The sequence below is a fragment of the Aptenodytes patagonicus genome, chromosome Z (assembly GCF_965638725.1).
Source record: "Aptenodytes patagonicus chromosome Z, bAptPat1.pri.cur, whole genome shotgun sequence".
In the NCBI taxonomy this organism is placed as follows: domain Eukaryota; kingdom Metazoa; phylum Chordata; class Aves; order Sphenisciformes; family Spheniscidae; genus Aptenodytes; species Aptenodytes patagonicus.
In genome coordinates, this window is record NC_134982.1 from 3,129,028 (window position 1) to 3,150,847 (window position 21,820).

General features: G+C 46.0%; 1 protein-coding gene across 2 annotated transcripts in view; it reads left to right on the top strand.

Moving 5' to 3' along the window:
- Window positions 1-21,820, top strand: part of LOC143173127 (unconventional myosin-Vb-like) — a 153,759-nt gene that overhangs the window by 82,767 nt on the left and 49,172 nt on the right. For both annotated transcript variants that reach the window (XM_076363201.1, XM_076363200.1), the window contains exons 15-19: window positions 4,480-4,629; window positions 5,306-5,403; window positions 10,465-10,551; window positions 19,385-19,496; window positions 20,740-20,951. In XM_076363201.1, the coding sequence (XP_076219316.1) occupies window positions 4,480-4,629; window positions 5,306-5,403; window positions 10,465-10,551; window positions 19,385-19,496; window positions 20,740-20,951 (659 nt within the window). The remainder of the gene's footprint in view (window positions 1-4,479; window positions 4,630-5,305; window positions 5,404-10,464; window positions 10,552-19,384; window positions 19,497-20,739; window positions 20,952-21,820) is intronic.

Sequence of the window (21,820 nt, forward strand, 5' to 3'; positions counted from 1 at the left end):
GTTAATGACGCAGACTTTTAGGGCGTTTCAAGTTCTTGTTGTTTAAAACGAGACCAAAAATTCCCCCTGCAATCTTGAGTCTTTCATTGTCAATTAATGAGCTGAGACTTTGAACTACCTTAACCCTTCCAGGGGCAGCTCTCTTATTAAGAAGTTAGTATGAAAATCCAGCCCTGCAAAGGGGGATTTTTTTGAAAAAAAAAAAAAAAAAAAAAAAAAAAAGCATTTTTTTGCAAAAAAATTGATGCTGTTGCATCGCCTCCTCTTCTCTCTCTCTCTCTCTCGTATATAAGGACCATAATATAACATCAGAGTGGGCTGGGCTTTGGTTTAATAGCAACTGGTTTGCTTGGCCTTAAAACATGGAGTTTCTTAAGCCATTAATGTGCGTGCCTCAGGACCAAAGATTTGGGCTTACTTGGCCTGGAAACTAAGCTAATGCTCCTTGGGATCAGGCGTTAGGACCTTGTGAATTCACGGTGGTGGCTCTGTAGGAGACACCCAAATCTGCATTTGTGATCCGGCTTAAAAATGCAACATCGAGCAGCCAAAGTTGAGACTGTATGCCTCTGGGGCACCATTGTTTCCACCAGACTTTGTGTGGTGTAGGGAAGGAATATACCTGCTCTTCTCCAAACCACTTCAAAGCCTCCTCCAGCACGGGCCAGCTTGTTAACTTGCATTTATTTTTTTGCATTACAAATTTTGAATCCCCCCTGCATATTGCAAGCAGATGTGTCGTGTATCCAGATGTCTCCTCTTTGTGCTACCCTCCCTTAGGTTTACGGCTGGGTGTGACCTTCCGAATGCCACCCTAAATAAGGAGCGTGATGAGGGGGAAGGGAGGAAGTGTTATTTTTAGGAGCCTTTTAAGCAGGAGTTGGCTCTTGCCAAAGTAAGAGAGATGAGAATGGGCAATTAATTGAGTGTTGTCAGTGGCTTGCCCTCCGTCTAAGCAATGAAATCACATGAAGATGGCAAGCTGTGCAATTTTCTCATCCGTGGGGGTAGTTGCGAGTCTAATGTGAAACTGGGCTTTAATAATGCCCAAATCAAGATCTCTGTGTGTTTGGGAAGCTCACGGCTTTTGCAGGGCAAGAACTGGGCATAATTAGAGCTTATTAGAAATGCCAGGTAACCTGCAGGAATAATTGATGCTGTACGATGAATTATTTAGCCAGTGCTGAACTTGCTGTTGGAGGTAGTGCTGCAGGACTGGCGGTGTCTGATAGGGATTTCTGTTTGACTTCTCCCCGTAGCCGCTGCGGAGTAGGTGCAGAGGAGAGCATTGGGGTAGTGTGTTGTAGAGTGGGGAGGATGGTGCCACCTGCAACTCATTCCTTAAAAAAAGAAATTAAAAAAAAAAAAGTGGAAGTGGGTTTATTAACAGCATCACCTCCTCTTCTCTCTCTCTCGTATATAAGGACCGTAATATAACGTCAGAGTGGGCTGGGCTTTGGTTTAATAGCAACTGGTTTGCTTGGCCTTAAAACATGGAGTTTCTTAAGCCATTAATGTGCGTGCCTCAGGACCAAAGATTTGGGCTTACTTGGCCTGGAAACTAAGCTAACGCTCCTTGGGATCAGGCGTTAGGACCTTGTGAATTCACGGTGGTGGCTCTGTAGGAGACACCCAAATCTGCATTTGTGATCCGGCTTAAAACACTCTCAAATGCGCTTGGTTCTGAGAATCTTTGGCTGATAGCTTGATGAACTTCTGCCTTTGAGCCGTTTCTTTAACGATGTGGGAGCGGTGGCTGTCGTCAGCCCGTGCCAATGCCGTGCTGTCCCGGGAGGAAGAGCGGCGCTTCCGTTGGCAGGAACATCCTCCCCTCCTCCTGCAAAGCCTCCAAAACCTGATCTTCCGCTCTTCTTTCGCTAACCCCGTTGGCCGGCAGATTCAGTTTTCCTGATTTATTTTTTGTTTGTTTGTTTTGTTTTCCTTTCACCTGCCATGTGACCTCTACAGGTATAAACAAATAATTATTATTTTTTTTTTCTTTTGCTGTAAAAAGCAACCTGGTTTCTCTGAACTGAAAAGAGCAGCAGTGGCAATGCTGAGTCTGCCACTCAAATGTGCTAATTTGACTAAAACTTAAATTTGTGCTGCAAAAGGCTCTGCCGCGAGGACTTTGTCCTGTACTCAGGCCTGCGTACAGTATTCACTACATTCCTCTTTGTATTCCCGCTAAGGCGATACATGGGACAAGGGGGGGAGCGCTGTCAATTTAACACGGCAAGGACTTAAGCACCTCTCCGTCGGCAAGTGCATCGCTGATGAAGTGCTCCCACCAAGGCAGAATTGCCTTCTGCTAATTAGAATGCAACTACGGCCATCAACAAGATGGTGAAAGAGACTTTCTAAAGTGGCTAATTAGTTTTGTTAGCGCTGGTCAGCTAAAACAGTTGAGAGTTGATGTTCTTTGAATTAAGGAAACTGATTTGAATACCGATCGAAAGCGTACGGGCATGCTGTTAAGATATTATATTCCCGTTCTCTATAATTACAAATAATGCACCAATGGTTTTGACTCTGCCAACTGGGAAGGAGGGATCTGTCCTTCTCGCTTACCCCCCCAGCATCCGTGGAATAGGTCCTGGGCTGCTAAAGGTGATGCCTAGTTTTGCATTACGCAAGCTGAAAGCTCACCTCTGAGATTCTTGTTGAGCGTTTGTGCAGGAGCAAGTACTCCTGTTATTAATAGCAAGCGGACAGAGGGGTCGATGGCACTCCCAGCTGTGCATTGAGAAGATATTTTGAAACCTGAAATTACAGCCGGGGGTTTTACCGCATTGTCAAGCACGAGATAGTAAAGTGGAGCCTGTGTTGGATGTCTTCCAGCACCAAGCACGTGCCACCCAAACATCCCGTGTTTGCAGGAGGCAAAGTAGCCGAGACAGTGCCATGTCATCAAAGTACAACAGCTGTCAGGATGTCTTTTTTTGGGATAGAGGGTTAGGCAAAGAAAGCGCGAGCCTTTATTCTGGTAGGAGTTGAGTGAGCTGCAGAGATAAAAATAAAAGCTGTGAGTATGAAGCAGATCCTTAGCAGGTACTGTCTTGGAGCCTGCAAGCAATTTGCTAATGCAATGCAAACAGTTTCCTTTCTGTGTTGGTATTTAGGCTGCTGTGCTAGTAAGCTGCGCGAACAGCCTGCGGGACCGGGGCTGGAAATATTCCTGTCTCAGTCCAGGGATGTGGCAGAGACCCAAGGCAGCCCTTTACGGCACGGGGCTGCCCGTTAATGTCCATTTATGAAGTTGCAAACCCCTGCACTCTTCTTGGGATCTTACTGGAAATACACCCAAGCTCAGGTTTCGGAGGAGCCTGGGGTGGAGGGAAGAGCGCTGTGCAGTGCACCGCTGCCTCGTGTCAGTGTTTTCATGTGGACATGTCGGGCACGGCGTGCCACGGACAAGGGAAGCGTGATGCTGGTGCCCTCTGCCACGGATGCTCCAGAGCGGGTGTTGCTGGTGGTCTGCGTGCTGCTGGGGTGGCATCACGGGTGCTTTGGCAGCATCACCGGGCTGGAGCCCAGCTCAGCTTGGTGATAAGTGAAATCCCGCCTGGTGACAGTGGTTTTTCTTACATTTAAGAATTTACTGTTTGAATGTAAGCACAGCTGTAGCGGAAACCGGCGTGGGTGCGTAGCTGGATTTGAGACGTGAAAATTTAACAGCTCTGCTAAACAGACCAGATTTATTGTGACTTACTTAGTATTCAAGTTCCCCAGCCTAATGCAAATTTGAAGATCCTGCCCCTTAAAAAAAAAATAGCATTAACTGCATTTGCCAGCTCACCTGTTCTCCCATTTATGAAGCGGAAACGTTGCTGCCGGCTTGTCAGAAACCCCAGACTTCAGGGATCTGAGGAGCTAAATGTGGTGCTTTCAGGGCTGCAGAATGGCGGTCCTGCTGTCGCCTTGCTCGTTCACGCTGAAATGCAGGTAATTAGTGAGGAAGTGCTGGTGTCTCTTAATTCTTCGGAAAAGCAGGGGTGCCTCTAGGGCTGTGGTGGGAGTGGGCTCATGTGGAGTCCTCACGTGGAGACGCCGTTCCTGAGGGACACGCTGTGTGGGCAGCATCCTTGCTGCCATCAGGACTGAATGAGTAGCTCGAAACGAAGCCTGGGAGCAAGAGTCACTTCACGTTCAGGAGGTTTTGTGCCTTGGATATGTCAGTGATGCAGCCTTTCAGCTAGCCATCCTCTTTTTTTCACTTGTTTAATTTAACGTGCACATTTCAAGGTTTGATGAACTACAAAACAGAATGGCCAATGGTTCTGCTGGCGTGGTTTATGTAGGCAACGCTTCTTGATTTCACTTTATTGCCCTTTTTTCCCTTCCTGCTTTAAGATGGTGTCACGGTTTAATGCTCCAGGACAGATGGGGGAAAAAAAATGACCGGAGCAATGCGACTTGGGTGGGTTCATTCAGCAAAGAGCAGGGCCAGAGGTGCTCAGATGCCATCTTTTGTTTTAGTATCAGATGGTAGCAGACTTATTCCAAGATGAGAAGGATGCTGCACCCACCACTTCCATGGGAAAGGGAACATCCAAAATCAGCGTCCGTTCTGCCAGACCGGTGATCAAAGCTGCCAATAAGGAGCACAAGAAAACGGTGGGGCACCAGGTAACGTACAATATGAGCGGGTCGGTCGACGGCAGGGCGGTGGGGCAGGTGAATCCGGATACATTTTTACGGTTCAGATCTTGTTTCTTCAGTTTGAAGCGGAGATAAATAAAAAGCTGTTGGAGGGGGAAGTGAGGAGACCTTCCCGTGACCCGTGTTGAGGATGGGAACAGTTTGGCTGTTGCATTTTGGACACCTTCTAGCAGTGTCTCTGGAAGAGCAGGCTCGAGTAGTCTTGACTGGAAGGAGTTGAGACATGGTCTAAGGAGGGCGGAGGCCACTCTGGGATTCACTGGACTGTATCCCAATGTACTATGGTGCTCTTAAATTGAAGCAACTTGAGAAAAAGAGCATTTTTTCCCTTGTGTTGGACAGTCAAGCAGTGCAACAGGGGCCCAGAGGGGTTGTGCTTTCTCCACCTCTGGAGATTTTCAAGACCCAAGTGGGTAAAGCCCTGAGCAAACACTTATTGCTGTTGTACATCATTGAGCTGGAAGCCCTCAACCCACCAGTGTCGTCTTTGAATTGCTTCTGTATGTGCGGGGCTGATGGGGAGGTTCACGCTATGTCACATCCAGAGGCTGGCACCGCAGGTGGCTTCTTGCAACGCCTGCCAACTTGCGTGCATGGTACAGCACCTTCATCCCTCCTCAAAACGAGTGGTTTTGTCTTTCAGTTCCGCAACTCGCTGCATTTGCTCATGGAGACTCTGAACGCCACCACCCCGCACTACGTGCGCTGCATCAAGCCGAACGACGAGAAGCTCCCCTTTAAGTAAGTGGGCTTTCAGATGAGCAAATGTGTTCAGCATTATAGCAACAGTGTCCTCTTGCTGAAGAGATTGCCCCTCTTGACATGTTGTTCCTGTAACTGGAAGGTCCCCGTAGTTTGCTGGAGTCGCTTCTCTTGGGTTTCATTATGTGGTTTTTGTGCCCCTGAAATGAAGACTAATGCAGGTCCTAGTAATCCGTAGATATGCTCTGCTAATACTGAGCATCCTCGCTTTGCAATAATAGGGTCTTTGTACAACTTCATCTTAGAATTTCTTTGATTTAAATAGTTATAGTACTAAACAGTGAAAAGTAGCAGAGAAAGAAATGAAAAAGTGGAGATAAGTAGTGTGCTTGCAGAACGGCTTGTAAAATGAACAAAAACATCTTGGTGCTTCCAAAATAAATGTGGAAAAAGTAAAGATGTGACTTCTATCAACTTCAGGCAGGTTTCCAGGTGAGTGAACAGCTGAAGCTGTTCTTGAAGCCAGTCTTGATCTTCCTCGGTAGTTCAGAGGTGTATCGCAAGCTGTGAATGTTGCGAGCAAATAGCTGTTAGCCTTGTTTGACCTCTTAAATAAGGTATTTGTGCCCAATTTTGTTTCCTGTAACTCCAAAAAAGGTTGGCCATTAGTATACAGGGACCTCACAGGTCTTGTTGTGATGTCTTCTAAAGGCCCTGGCATAAACTGCAGGCGGTGACATTTAATAAGGCAGTGTTAGAATTGTGACCTGTAAGCGGGGAGGCATTGCCCTCCAGCTGATCCAATGTAGTCTGAGTGTTCCCGGTGAGCACGGTGCCACCTCGGAGCGCAGAGACGGCTCCAAACAGCATCCTGCAAAGGAGGACGAAGCATCCATAAACAGGCTCAGCCTTGGTTGTGATATGCTGGTGGCTATGTATGCACCAGAAGGCTTCCCCAGCTTGACTCCTCTCCCCCTGCAAACAGCAAAGTGAACGGTATTGATGGTTAGAAGACATTCAGGAGCTGGCTTATATTTAACTGATTCATTAGATAATTAGCTGTCAGCTCTGGAGAAGGCTATGTTGGCTGTCTGTGCTGGGACGGCAGTTTCTGTGGTCTGTTTTATCTATTTCACGTACCATTTTGTAGGTACTGGAGGTGTTCGGGGCCTCGATCTCGTTGCCTTTTGCAGAGATTGTCCATTGAAATGAATTTCAGGATTACACTTTTTGTTTGATTGCTTTCTTTAGATAAAGCACGAAAGTATTTTCTAACTTTCTGCAGTGGGAGTGTGGTAGATGCTCTGCATGGTGAAATGGCTTCACCTTTCCAAAGAGCGTTTCCAAGACTCCATGTCCCTGCTCGGCTCTACTTTCAGCTCATCCATCTTCACTTCTTTGCCTTTAACTTTGCAATTCAGTTTTTCACGTGATGCTCAGGATGCAGTTAATATCGTTTTATAATCGTGCAAGCTCCTGATTGTCAAGGTGCAGTAATTATCTAAACGAACTCAGTTGTACTTCTAAGATGTTAGGGGTAGCAAATACCAGGAGGATAATTCTGCATGTGTCTGCTCGCAGTCCGAGTGATGACTCGGTCCGATGTGATGCTCCCCATCTGGCGAATGTCAGAGTTGTCAAAGCTGGGGATCTTGGGAACAGAGGGCAAAAGAAAAATAGACACAAGAACAGTTCTGGAAGAGCAGCGTGCAGGTGTCTGCAGTCGGCAGCATTGCAGGAGTCACCATGGGCTGGAAATGACGGGAGGGTGCTTTGGGTTGGTGTGGTGGTGTTACAACCCCATCTACAAGCCAGAAAGCACTGGTTCAGGTGTCTTGTACCGGGGGTTCTTCTGCAAGAGATCATCTCCCTCCTCACCCATCATGGATTGCTTAATTGAAATTGTGATCTGGGAGTCTTGGTCAATGTTGATCTTGCTGCCACCAGCTTGAGGAATTTGTATCCGTAGCGTGGCTCAGATAAAGTCTATTTGCTTATATGTAAAACTCGGGTCTGGTGAATTGGGATGGCTGTAAAGGAGTCTGCGTTTCAGAGGCACTTGTGCTGAAAAATACACAGTGCCAGGAGGCATCAGTGAGATGAAACATCAGTGGCACTGCCCTGGGTTAGCATTGAAGTGGTATCTCGTAGCATGCAGAACACTCGGTGTTACCTTCGTTGATTGGTAAAAAAACACGGACCTTTTTCTCTTCCTAAAACGTAACATTTTTCAGCTCACAAGAACATTACGTTTTTGCTAAAATGAGATGTTTAGCCTGGAGAAGAGAAGGGACCTAATAGCAGCCTTCCAGTACTTACAGGCGTTACCAAGAGGACGAAGCCATGCTCTTCACAGCAGTGCGTGGTGGGAGGACAGGAGTCAATGGCCACAAATTGACATGAGAGGTTCAGACGGGAGATCAGGAAACATTTTTAAGGATAAGGAAACAGCCTACCAGTGGAGCAGGCTTCCTAGAGAGGTTGTGCAACCTCCATCTTTGGAGGTTTTCAGCCCTTGACTGGATAAAGCCCTGAGCTATGGGTCTGCCCCCGCAGCTGCCCCAGCTTTTGAACGTAGGAGGTTGGACTAGAGGCCTTCTAAGGTCTCTTGCAACCTGCATTATTCTCATTCATGCTTTATATCTTGGTGCAAATGTAAGGTTTGTTTCTTTGGGAGGTAAGGGGTGTCAGACTTCCAGCCTGGAGGGAGCGTTGGCGCCATGCAGTGATATTTGCTGTGCATCTGACTGCAGGCTGCGTTTGAGGTTGATCCCTCATGGAGAAGACTTCAAAGAGAGAGGTGTGAGGGGAATACCTGACTTCAGCTTGTACCTTTGACAATTTTCCTTCCAAATTCTGTTTCAGGCAGAATTTGTGATCTCTTACTTGAGTTTCCAGGCCAAAAGCAACCTCCTAGGTGCTTCCACCTGCCATGGCAAGGAAGAGGAGTCCGTAATAATGTGTATCGTCCCACTTTTAAACTCTTTATTTCAGCCTCAGCCCGTAGCTGGAGTTGTCGCTAGAGAGGGTCCTGGCTTTCCATGCTGATAAATCACTGCAGCCACTCTGGTTACTGCATTTCACCCCCCCCGAGCAGGGCTTGGCCGCGTTGCAGAAAGCTCCCCCCGTGTACAACATACATTGCCCTGGGATCTTCCGGGACTGAAGCTTCCCTGTCCATCTGCCGGTCCTGTTTATTATTTATTGTTATGGAAATTGTACCCTTGTGGATTCTTCCTCGAAGTGAGTGACAGCCAAGACTGACTTTCCACCCTGCATCGTGTTTGCTGTGTTGTAGTGAATAACTTGCTGTAGACTTGACAGGTCCAGGGAATTTAAAAATGCACAAAGTAGCAGGGGCTTATTTCTTATGCTGCTTTTGCACAGCGGAGGCGAAGCAGAATTATTCATGCACTCTTGACCTGCAGGTATAAATACTTTGGGCTTTCAGGAAGGTACAAGCAGGTACCTGAGAAGGTTTCGTTCCTCAGCCTTGTTCTGGAAACCTAATGCAGCTATGGACATCCACATCGTCCGAGTCCAAGCCTGATCCGGTGACCTCTGCCAGGGTCCAACGTCTTGAGCTGGGACCTCTTTGTACGTTCGGTGTCAGGGGCGGAAGGAGGGAGAAGTGGTGGGGGACGCTGGTACCTGTGCTCTGTGCAAAGATAGACCATCTGAAAGCGGGCTCATGCCAGGAGCCAGAGAGAGCACTGCCCAAGTGTTCAGCTGGAAGTTGGCACAGAGTTTTTCAGCACAAATTGCTGATGGAAATGAGATGCCAGTGGTGAGGGGTAATGCCTGCTAGAAAGAGGAGGGCAGACAGCTGAGAGCCAGAAATACCTTGAATTTCCACGTGACACCTACCAAAGCCCTTAGTCTGTGTCCTGGTTTCAGCTGGGACAGAGTTAGTTTCCTTCCTAGTAGCTGGCACAGTGCTGTGTTTTGGATTTAGGATGAGAACAGTGTTGATAACACACCAATGTTTTAGTTGTTGCTGAGCAGTGCTTACACTAGTCAAGGACTTTTCAGCTTCCCGTGCTCTACCGACTGAGCAGGCTGGAGGTGCACAAGAAGCTGGGAGGGGGCACAGCCAGGACAGCTGCCCCAAACTGGCCAGAGGGACATTCCGTATCATGGGACGTCACGCTCAGTACATAAACTGGGGAAAGCTGGCCGGGGGGGCCGCTGCTCGGGGACTGGCTGGGCATCGGTCGGCGGGTGGTGAGCAATTGTACTGTGCATCACTTGCTTTGTGTATTATTACTATTATTATTACATTATTATTACTACATTATTATTATTGTTATTATTTTATTTCAATTATTAAACTGTTTTTATCTCAACCCACGAGTTGTTCTCACTTCTACTCTTCCAATTCTCTCCCCCATCCCACTGGGGGGAGAGTGAGCGAGCGGCTGGGTGGGGCTCAGTTGCCGACCGAGGTTAAACCACGACAGTCTGGAACATGAGCACCACCGTTCTTGGTAAACTCAATGGTCTGCAAACCTGTGGGACCCGTTAATTACTCGGTTTTGGTATGGAATTTAATATATCAGATTTATTTTGCTGTTGAATTGGATTTCTTTCTGGAAAGATGTTGTTGCCCTTATAGCTGCAAAAATAATACCGTCTGGTTCAGCAGGCAGCTTGTGATGGGGTAGCCTGTTCCTTTCTTTACCGTAGTTGTGTTGCTTTACATAGCTGGGTAGGTTATGGCTGTAGGGACTAATTGCACCAGATTGTCATCGTGTCCCAAGAGTACCGCTTGGCATCGACAGTAGGGCAATAGCAAGGTCCGTTGCACTTGAAAAGCACAACGTCTTGTGACAGGGAGGGAAAACGTGTGACATCTGTGCAGCCTGTTCCCAAAGCGAGGCATGGGATTTGTGGTTATACTGAGGTTTGCAAGGGAATGGCTGTGGACAAAAGCTATCCATGGATGTACGGTTTTCTTCAGTCTCTATGCTAATGACGAGAGCAGAGCTCTTGTCCATAAATCGGAAGCTGATTCCTGTCCCCAGAAGAGTCGCTGTCGGGTGGGTTGATGATGTGGGTTCCTTCTCGCTGTGTTAATCTCTATCCTAAATATAATTGCAGATTTGATCCGAAGAGAGCGGTGCAGCAGCTGAGAGCTTGTGGAGTGCTGGAGACCATCCGCATCAGTGCAGCTGGCTTCCCGTCCAGGTACTGTGCTGGGAATTTGCCGTGGTGGTGTGCTGCTGGCGTGCTTTACTCAGCAAGTTCGTTATCTGGGGCAAGGGAGGGAGAAGAAAACACCAGCGTTTGCAGGGCAAACAGGGTTTATTTAGGTTGGTTTATATCCAGGCTAGATTTTCCCCTTTTTATATATTTTTTTGATTTATTTTGCAAAACCCCCATGAGCTCCTGGGTTCCTCAGATCGAAGAGATTCATTATCAAGCGATGAGCTGCAAAATGAGGCTGCTGGAGGGTGTGTTGTGTCGTGTCCAGCATTTCGGCTGGTGCTTTCAGTTTGGTCCTGAGAAGTAATTTGATGTGATGAAATCTCTGAAAATGCTGGTGCGTGGCAGATAAAGGAATCCAGCTTTGATCCCATATGGAGGCGGACAGCCAGTAACAAAATAATGTCTCTATATCCTCTGCATCGAGCTTGCCTGGGAGCAAGTGTTGCCCTGCCCATCCCTGCTTGCCTGAAGCTCCCCATACAGAAGCTCCTTGCACTGTACGGTTTGCTTTCCTTTTTTTTTTTCTTTCTGGCTTCAGACACCTGCTGCAATAGTAATTTCAGCCAAAAAAATTTTGATTATACTTGCAGAGAAAGAAAATAAGGGTTGTAAATTATTATTGCAGGCTTTCACACCGCACATCCAAAGCATACTAGGCTTCAAACTCTTGCATCGTAAAAGGAAAGGTTATGGGTGGTGTGGCTCTTGCTGATTGTGATACAGAATTCAAAAGAGGTGTTTAGGGCCTAATAAATCAGAAAACATAAACTATAAATAAGCCCTGAAGATGACAAGGGCGAATAATTCTAAAAATGCATCAATTGCATTTTAGTGCCAGGCAGCTTTGTGTTAATGTCAGCATAGCCATCAGCCTTTTTATATGGAACAAAGGAGTTATAAATACGCTCAGTAAAGAGTCGGCTAAGTGTGATGTTGAACACCACGAGAAACTCCCTGTCCCGGTTTTTGGGGAGGAGCGTGCTGCCTATCAGTTACTCTCATCTCCTGCAAAGCTGCAAAGAGCCTCTGACAATTGATGGTAGCTTCCATGCGTCGACGTGAGAAGGCTCTGCTGCGCTCTGCCCGCCTAAAACCTCTGTTGGCCAGTGACCTCCATGGGCAGGCAAAAACCGGTGATGGGGATCTCCCTGGCCAGCTGAGCTCAGCTCCTTAAGAAGGGGAAAAAAGAAAAAAAAAAGAAAAAAAAAAAGAAAAAAAAAATTAAAAAAAAAAGGTTCATAGAAACCAATTTCTCTCTCCTCTGCCAGCGTGGAAGGGTGGCAGAGAGGCGAATGGAGATTCGGGTCCTCCTGTTGGGGGTCTGGCCCTGTTAGAAGACCCAGCACCACCTTTGGCTCCCATCTCTGAAGTCTTCAAGGCGTTTGTGGAAGTAGCTGTTAAAAAGTTGCTCCTAAATTACATGATCTCTAAGCCACAGGGGAAAATTAAAAACCAGCCCGTGAGTCGGGTCTTTTATTACCTTCTTTGTTAAAGTAGCTGCAGGGCCAAATCCGTCTGTCTGTCCTCTTGCACTGAAAGCCCTAGAGCAGTGAAACAGCTGTGGTTTCATTTGGAAGAGGCCACAGAAAGGCGGTTTTATGCTCATTAAGCAAGTGGTCATGCTCCCCAGTGTAGTGGGTGCTCCTGGCTCTGCAGCTGTGGGTCCCGGGGAGGTTTGGGGAGCTCTGACTTGAGGGCTGCCCGTGGGTTTTGCTGCTGGTCTTAGCATAGCTGCAGGGATACCCTGTTCCTCTCCATTCATAGTTTTCCTGACGTAGCATTATTCTGCGGGAATATGTAATCTTATTCTGTGGGAAATGTAATAGATGTTTTAGTTCTTCCTGAGTTTTTATATCCATGAGACCTGCCTCAGTTTTCATCCCAGCGAGCGCTGGTTATTCCTCCGTATTTCCTTACAGCATTTTTCCATCTCTGCTCACTTAACTCTGCGGTTTAGACCCTACGGCGCTAAAATCGACGTATCATTAGTAACTGGGGAGGGGGAACAGAGGGGAGAAACCGCTGCAGCACCTGGAGACCAGCCAAGATCTATTTACAGCAAATAATTGACCGGTGCGAAGACCGCTCCATCCTGAAAAACGCAAAAGCGATGCTTTCAGCTCTGCTTGCATGCTTTTGGTTATGAGGTCTTTTTTCCCAGGACACTAAGAATACAAAACTCTTCCATCACTGCAGCTTGTCAGCGTTTGTTCTTCCTCCAGGGGGAAAAAAAAAAGGGTACAAATAGCTATTTCAGCCTTTCAGAGTGACCGCCTCCAGTTCAGTGTTTGGGATGCTTCAAGGACAGATTTTTGTTTATTTTAACGTTTCTAGAAGATAATTGTATACAGGAACAACTCTGCACTAAATAAGATACCCAGTTTGGGTTTTGGTAGTTCTTCACCCTCCTTGGTCATAAAATTCCAGTTTTGAAAAGCCAGACCCAGGAGCTGTGCAACGACATTGAAAGCTTGTGAATAATCTGTATATTTGAATTGGGTTTATAAGCCAGCGTGGCAAAAGCTGCTTCTACAGGATCTTATTCTGTGGGAAATGTAATAGGCATTTTAGTTCTTTCTGAGTTTCTACATCCCTGAGACCTGTCTCAGTTTTCATCCCAGCGAGCATTGGTTATTCCTCCGTATTTCTTTGTATTTTGAGATAAGTTGGTTTATAACGGTTGATTAAGGATTGCCCAAAAAGGAGGGTCGTTGCTTTAAATTTAAACCGTGTGTGAAGGCTATAAATTTAAACCACTTAAAATAATCATGCAAAACTTGATCTCTTGTGAGTTTTGTTTCACTTGGGTGTAAGCAATTTACCTTTTAGAGCAAGAGGGAATTTTCAAAATGTTTTCTCTCGAGAGTTTTATTACAGAAACAGGAGAAAACATTTATTTTCACCCTGTAGTATTTAGATCTGAATATTTTCCAGCATACTGTCACAAGAGTAACTTCTGAGAGTGATGTGGCTTTGGGTCAGAGATTTCTGGGTAAAGCTACCTTCCGCCGTGTTATTTCACGCCTCTCCATCGCGGTTACTTTATGGGTTGAAGAATTGAATGTTTTGAGGCTTCGGTAATTTTTTTTTACCTGGTTCCTTTTAAAAAAAAAAAAAAATTAATATAGTTTTCAGTGTTCTTCAACCCATGTAGGACATGATGTATTCCCACTGAAAGACGAAGCCTTGCGCTCCCCACTTTGGGTACGCCTGGCTTTATTTTATCATTTCCATGGTACGCTGCACTCTGCCGCTCTCTCGAGTAAATTGAAAATGTATAATTTGGTTTGAAATGTTACGCAGCAGTTAAGGAATGTATTTGTTAGTATGTACGTAAATGGCTGTGATGAATGGACTGTCTTAGATGTGTAGATAGTAAATCTATCATCAACTTCCGCCGGTAAAGCATGGAAGATGTCTCTGTACGATAAAACCATTCATCTTCTTTATAGAAACTGGCTACATAAAGATTAGCCTGTAGAGAATGAATTGGTGCAGATCTCCATTAATAACAAAATACTCTTTAAAACAAGTTTTTAACTTGCATTTTGTCAAAACTCTGCATTTTTCTTCTTGCTGGTTCTGGTGGTTTCCAGTCAGTAGTACAACAGCAGCGGTCTCCCGCCGTGCAGTCGCTCCGAATAACGTTGTCGTTGCAGTCTCTCCAAAATACTCTTATTGTAGTTGTTATGTATGACGTTTATTGTTTAAGTATTTGGGGCATTTGGCTGCTTCCTCTGGTCGCTGGAGCTGACTGTCAGATGCAGCATCTTTTGTATCAGTTCAGTGTGAAATCACAGCTGCTAAACTCTATAAACATTAAACATTCATAATTGAAACGTATCATGGGCATCCTTGGATATAAAATCGTTTTTTTTATAATGTGCCTTTAGCTGTCTTGCAGTCATTTCAAGGAAACAAAACCTATAAATGACTTTGGCTACCAGCAGTTCTGTTTGCCCGCTCCCCCCACTCCCAACAAAAGTAATATGTAAATAGAGGGTTTTTTCCCTCTCTTTCTGCTCTTTGAATATATTCCAGATAATTTCAAGCCATGCCAGCCTGCATGTTTTAGAGGAAATTGAAAGGCAAATCTGTTTTGCTGCAGTAAACAAGGCAAGAGAAATTTTCTTCCTGAACCAGAGTTTCTAAAATAATTTCACGTCAAATCTTGGCTCAAATATTCAACCTGTGTGCCCCCAAACAGGCTTCGGCTCCTATAGAAAGATCAATATAGTCCAGCTCCTTACTTTTTAAAAACACTGATCCCTTCAGGGGACGGTACCACGTGGTGCTGGCAGGATTTCTTACATGAAGCCGGGTTTGCTCAGCGCACGGTCGCTGGGATGGTCTTGGGTGACGGGGGGCGATGAATTTATTTATCCTTAATGGAAAGATTTTTGCATTCAGTAATTTTAGGCCACCGAAAGAAACCATATTATGGTTAAGCCATAAAAGCTTCAAGCTCTTACTGTACTCCTCCTTTCCGCTCTTCGTTCAGTGCTGCTGAAATAGCACTGCTGTAATCACCCTAAAACAATAGGTTGGAGATATTTTGGGCAATTGCTGACTGCTTGGTTGGAGAGACGCTTTTCAGAGGCTTCCTCAGGAGTCAGAATTTCAGCCCCGGTTTCTTAGCCGAGCCCTCCCTTTAATTGCGAGGTTATAATAAATCCAGCTGGCTCTGCAGCACGAGGGCTGCTCTCGGGTTCGTAGCCCTGTGATTTCGGGCAGGAGCAGCGCCTTTGCCTTGCACCCGGTTGTAGTTTTGTGTAAAGCATCCAAATTGTGTCTTTTAAACCACAGATACAAGGCTTAATCTGTGGCGTGTGTTATGGCTTATTCCCTCTGTCTAATTCCTGTAGATGACAAAGAAATTGCTGGGTGGACCAAGTCTCCTGCTCCTGGCCAAGCCCTTGAGCATCCTCCTTGCTGCTCAAGCCCAAGGAGGGTGGTTTTATCACAGGCATAAGTTATTGTCCTGTGTCCTTCCCTTCCTTTTATTGTCTCTTCCCTTTAGTGACCTGTGCTGACCTCAAAGCAAAATTTTGATGTTTGAGGTTGGTTGTGCTTGATCTCAGCTCCGAGATTTTTTTTTTTTTTTTTTCTCCCCCTTGGGAAATTTTGAGTAGTATCTGGCCAGTCCTTCGTGCCTCCTCCTCCCTCTTTCTCAGTTGTGCAGGTACAAAAATCCTCCTGGTTACAGCTCTTCACCTACGCCACCTGTCTGGATCTTATAACTTGATAATTATAAGGAATTGTATTTATTTAGTGGTCCTTGGTGGTTTCCAGCTCCTAGCAATGAGGCGTGCCCATGTTGCGTGGCAGCATCCTGAAAACCCGAGGTCTGCTTTGAATTTAATACCTGCCAACAAGTTGAACTGAGGTATAATGTTCCCATAATCTGTCCTGACCTGCTAAGCTGTGGGGTAGCATGGCACGTCTTTTGTCTCGTGCTGGCAATCGCTTTGTGGTCTAGCCGGGAGGGAAATAAGTTTTGGTTTTTTTTTTTTTTTTCCTTTTCTCTGCTGAAGATGCAGATGTTGAACCTAAAAAAAAAAAGACATGTATGTGCAGAAGACTGAAAAACAAACAAACAATCAAAAAAACCCACAACAACATGTATGAACCAAAGCATTGAGCTTCAGTATTTCTGCACCAGAGAGATCTCGCTTGTAGGGATGGGGCATCATGTTTGTTTCTCTCGAAGCGCGTAGTTGTAAGGTAATTTTATACCGCTTTGAACCTGAAGTGGTTTAACCAGGCATGTTACATTAAACCTGAGTGCTTTAATCGTTCCTTTCTGTTGGGGGGATCCTGTAACAGCACCTATGAACCCCTGCAGCTTCCTTTTGTTTGTGAACTGGGACTGCAAATATTCCGGTGAAACTCCTGATGGACCAGCTGAGCCCCGGCGTGGCAGAGCTTTTGTCTTGATATTCTGTGGACAATAATACAAGCAGTGTGGTCTCAGGACTGTCATCTCCTGCTAAATCAGCGAGGATGGTGAGAGTGGCCTTGCTGCAGCAAGGGTTGAAGCGGTGTTGTGCCGTGGAGGCGCGGCGTTTGGCTGTGAACCTCCGGGACATGTGGGTAGAGGACTCGGTTGCCACCAGCCCAGCAAAACACCCCGACAGCAATCAGTGAGCGTATTCCCTGCCACTTCCAATGTCTCATGTGAGACTTAATCCTAGAAAGTGAGTTATCGATGTTAAAGATGGACTCAAACGGAAGCAAGTGGAAATCAGTTTTTTACCACCACGCAAAACTAGAGCGACAGGCTCTGAAGAAGGACCCTCTGTGTAGTGACTTATGATCTATTTTTAAGGAATTTCTGCAGGTGTCTGACTCTCTTGTTTGAAAGCAGCTGTGGGATCTCTGTCTTGGTGCGGGAAGATGATGGATTTTGCTGCTGTCTGCCCAGCTTGGACCCGTGCCCTCAGTTACGCGTGTTGCCTCTTCGCCATCTGCTCTTTGCCGGAGGAGCCCGGGTGGCACCTGCAGGATGACTTCTTCCTCCGAATAGCAGCAGTTAATAATATCAGCCCCTAAACTGACTCTGGCAGGTTAATGGGAATACTCCGTCCTGCTCTTTTCTCCCCGCCCCCCCCCCCAAGCTCTCCCTGGCTTGAGTAATACCTGAGCCAGGCAGGAGGTCTCCAACGTCGCGTGCTTGGCTGCATGCCTCGGGGGCACTGCGTGCTCTGCTTCTCCTATCGGGTTTGATTTGGAGCTGCATAAAGCCTCAGACGTGCTTAAAATGAAACCGGGTTTTATTTGCACAAAGCAAAAGGATTAAGGTGCAGGTACAAAATGGGAAATGTAATTATAAAATGAAGGCGTTTAGAAAGCAAAGATGAAGCACGTTTAAGCTTAAACTGTACATGACACGAGCTCGTAGTCTTGCATAATCTTTGTGTTCAATTTTGCTGTGCCTCGCCCCAGAGAGAGCTCCCCATAGCAGGTATCTTATTTTTTTCTTTTTAGTGATAATCCAGTACTTTTGGTCATTTGAGGGTGGGCAGCCTTGGCTGTCCAGCCCCAGGACTAGCCCATGTGGATAAGGATGAAACGTTCACTAAATCTGGCTACTCCAGAGATACTCTGAGCTTCTGAGCATGGGAAATCCTGTTGTCACAATTTCCTTCTTGCTCCTGTCTTCAGGAGCCCTCCGTCTTACCTTTTGCTTCGGGAACAACGTTAAGGACTCTCTCTAGTTTTTGCCATTCCCATAGCCTTTGCAAAAGGTATCCAGGGTGCAAAGTGTCCATGCGGGAATTGTGTGGCAATTCGCAGTCCTTAGCAGTCCATTTTGTTTGTTTGTTTGCTCCCTTCCATTCTCATTGTAAACGTTTTCTTCTACTGTGTTCTTTTAATTAGAGTATTGCTTTTAATCAGTCTGGCTTTCCTCCCCTGCTGCATTTTCTGAACTGATGTGAAACTGTGTTGGTCGTGTATTTTGAAATAAGGGTTATGTTTCTGGTATGCCTATCTTGCTAAATATCCTGGCTTCCAGCCTTCAAGAAGTTTCATTAGAGATGAAGTATTTTATAGAGACGGCAGCCTTGAGCGTGGGAGGTGCGGTGTGATGTCTCGCCCAGCCCCACCGCTGCGAACGGGCCAAGCGTAAGGGACCCGTCACAAGCATCGCTCTGGCCCTCTGCAATTTATTTTGCCTTTCTTCCCCCCTCTCTTAATCTCTGGAAGTGGAAAAATAGGAAGAGTTGGGTGTAACAACACAAAAATAAAGGCACGCGTGGGGCTGCGGGGCTGAGGAGAAGAGGTTTCTGTATGGCTGCTATTCATACAGTGCGTGTGTCCTCATTTTGGTGCTCCTGTGCTCTGCCAGAACATCCGTGCGGGTGAGGGTCAGGCTCGCAGATGGTTTCATTGGGTGAGGGCAGAAATCATAAATCTCTGCAATTCTCTCCCATCTTCCTTTGATGGTTGTTATGCATATTTTTTTTGAAATAACGATGGCCGTACTTGACAGTGCTGGAAATGCCTAGTGCTTTAATTAAAAACTCGGGTTTTGAGGGGTCCATAACTCACTCTGTTAATTTGGAGAAGGCTGAAACTTGGCAGATGCTGAACCAATTCCAGGATCCAGTCTGGAGGCTCTACATCTAACAGCGGCAGCAGGAGATGATATTTCCTAGCAGTAAGATACAGTGCTTTAATTCCTTCTGCGTGTTTGGAAACTTCACTGCTGGTGACAGTGAGGCATCTTCCAAGTGGCTGCTTAGTCAAGAGTCCAAAGATTTTGTGTTTGTTTTAAGGGTCTCGGCCACAGACCTCAACATGGAGCGATTATTGAATTAATCGATTCAAATTAATACTCAACAGAGTTTGGAAAAGGAAAATAAGGAATAGTTTCTATTTGAGTCATTCTTTATCATCTCATCAAGATTGCTTTTTAAATTTTTTTTTGCCAAATCAGGAGATCCATGATCTCTTCAAAATTAGCGTATCCTTTCTGAAGGGAACAGCATTGTTGCATTTGCCTGGTAAAATGCAGCAGCTTGGGAAAAGCACATCGGGAGGAGTGAAAACAAAGTGATCCATGGCCTTTCTTTTCCAGGCTAGAAGTGCACTGATAAGGTCATTCGGTGGTAGGGGAGGGCTGAGACTGGGTGTCAGGTTTGGGGTGACCTAGCTCCTTTCAGGTGGCTTCAAAATGTGCTGAGGGTGGCGGTGAGAGATCCCTCGGTAGATGAGTTTCGTATTTTGACTCGTCTGTGACTCCAAACGCTTTATTTTAAGGAAATAATGCCCAGCATGCAGACTAATCCTGTGTATGCTTTGCTTTCAGATGGTCCTACCACGACTTTTTCAATAGGTATCGTGTTCTTATGAAAAAGAGAGACCTCTCTAAGAATGACAAGAAGCAGATCTGTCAGACCCTGTTGGAAGACCTCATTAAGGTGAGCTGGGACCAAATCTTTGGCAATGATTTTTACAGCACGGAAGCTCGTGGCTTTGATATGATCTGAACTGCTCTTCCCGCTCCTACGTCACCTGCTGCTCGTGCAGGCGCTTATTCAGCCTAGGCAGCCAAAATGAGATAGTCTCGCAAGGAGGTAGCGAGAGCAAGCGTGACATGGGATCTCTTGATTGCAGTCAAGCTGAACATACCATTTCAGTGCTGGTGAAGTCCAGAGTTTCTTATCGCCGACCGTACATGAACAACTGGCCATCTCCAGAAAGCTCCATCCCTCCAAGCCCTCCTGCATTTTGGCTAGCCATAGCTGGAGCACGTTTTAGAGGTCCAGCTTTGGATACTGTGTGTACAACATCATGAACCTTAGCCAAAGTCGGTTCCGACACCCCATCGTTAAATTTCTCTTTGCACAAATGAGTAAGAGAAAAATGCAGTAATTGCCCCATCTTGATGTGTGGGAAACTTTTAATGGCCACTAATACGTAGAAAAAGCATCCTATAGATTGGGACTTTTTCCCCTTATACGTATAAGCAAATAAGAAGTCTTTGCCACCCCCCCTCACCAAAACCTTACTACTCGCTCATGTGCTTTATTTTTAAATTGCAAGTGTGCACGCAAAGGCTTCTTCCTGTTGTCTTGCTGTTGAGGAGCCCAGAAGGTGCACAGCATCTTAGCCAGGTTTTAATTTTTGATCCTTGTTTTCCTTGCGGGATTTTGAGGAATTTACTCAATTGGGTTCCTCTCTGCAAAAGCTGTTCTCCTTATGCACCAAGCGTTTGTCTTAGCTGCAGAGCCATTTGCGGTGCATGTATGACTTTGCAGATGTATGTATGACTTTGCAGATGTAAGCCTCAATCTTTTTGAGAAAGAAATCTTTTCTTGAAGTCCTCTGGTGTTGCATTGCTCTACTGAACTTGAAAAAACCCAACAAAAAACCCAAAACAACCAAAAAAACCCAACCAACCAAAAAACATTCAAAATTTTTATAAATATATGCAACTTAAGACTGAATCCTAGTGCTGCATTCCTCAATGGGTATATAGAAGCTCAGGTAGTTTGGAGTCTAATAATATCTTCATCACCCAGTTAAGAAGAGATGTGGGCTGAGCTGATAAATTTGATTCAAAGTGGGTTTTTTTAATCTGTATCTACTGAGCAACATAGACTAAAAAAAAAAAAAATGTTTGCCTTAATTAAATTTAGTTTCCTTTATGCTTTTGAAAAGGATCCAGACAAGTTCCAGTTTGGACGTACCAAGATCTTTTTCCGTGCAGGCCAGGTGGCATATCTGGAGAAACTGCGAGCAGATAAGTTCAGAGCTGCCACAATCATGATTCAGAAGACGGTGCGGGGCTGGCTGCAGAGGGTCAAGTACAAAAGGCTGAGACAAGCTGCAATTGTCATCCAGCGCTACACGCGTGGGCGCCTGGCGCGGAGGTGGGTCCTAGGAAGCCCTCTGAGGAAGGGCTAGCTGGGAGGTCAAGTGGAAAACCACTTCTGGGCATCTGTATTCTCAATCCATTCCATCTTGTAGACCTTATGCTTGAGGGTTTCACAGGAGAAACGTGGAAAACACTCTGCATGGGGATGTTACCTTTGAGCCCTGTGAAAGCAAGACCCGTTTTGTGCACATCGGTACCGCTATGGTGCAAGTTTCTGTGCTAAAGTCAGGACTTATTCCTGGCCCCTCTCCAGCTTTATTCGGGGGCAAGAGATCAAAATTTTTGTCTCAATTTGATTTCACAGCTGTATTGATTTAATTTCTAGGTGCCGGGCCAGGGTTAGAGCATAGGCAGCTAGGCTGTAATGAGATGACTAAAGTACTCTCAGATATTTAGGTGAAAGTGTTTCGCAGAACTAATATTTTTCTGGGACTACCTCTGGCAAAGGGCGTTTGGATCAGCCAGTGAGCACTTTGCTAGTTGGTATGCGCTCCTCTTCTGCAGAGACCAGATTTGTGCCTCCCTGGTATCCAAGGGGAGTTCTCAGAATTGATTTGCTGTATCCTTTGTAATGAGAAAAATCACTCCAAATCACTGGCAATGGGGCTATTTACAGTACAGAAGAAAAGAGCTCAATGTTTAACTCTCTGCGTGCAGGAACCTCAAGCTTCCTCGTGTCGGTGGCTCGCTGTGGGATTTCTGTAGATAACGCTGCACTGGAGAGTAGGCTGCTGGTAGCAGATGTGGGGTGGGTGTGAGGGAGCAGTAGAGCAACGTAGTAGCATCCCAACACACAGGTCGCCTTGCTTCTTGTGCCCCTTATTCACATCAAACGCTGCCGTTCTGCATCTAGCCAAGCTGGCT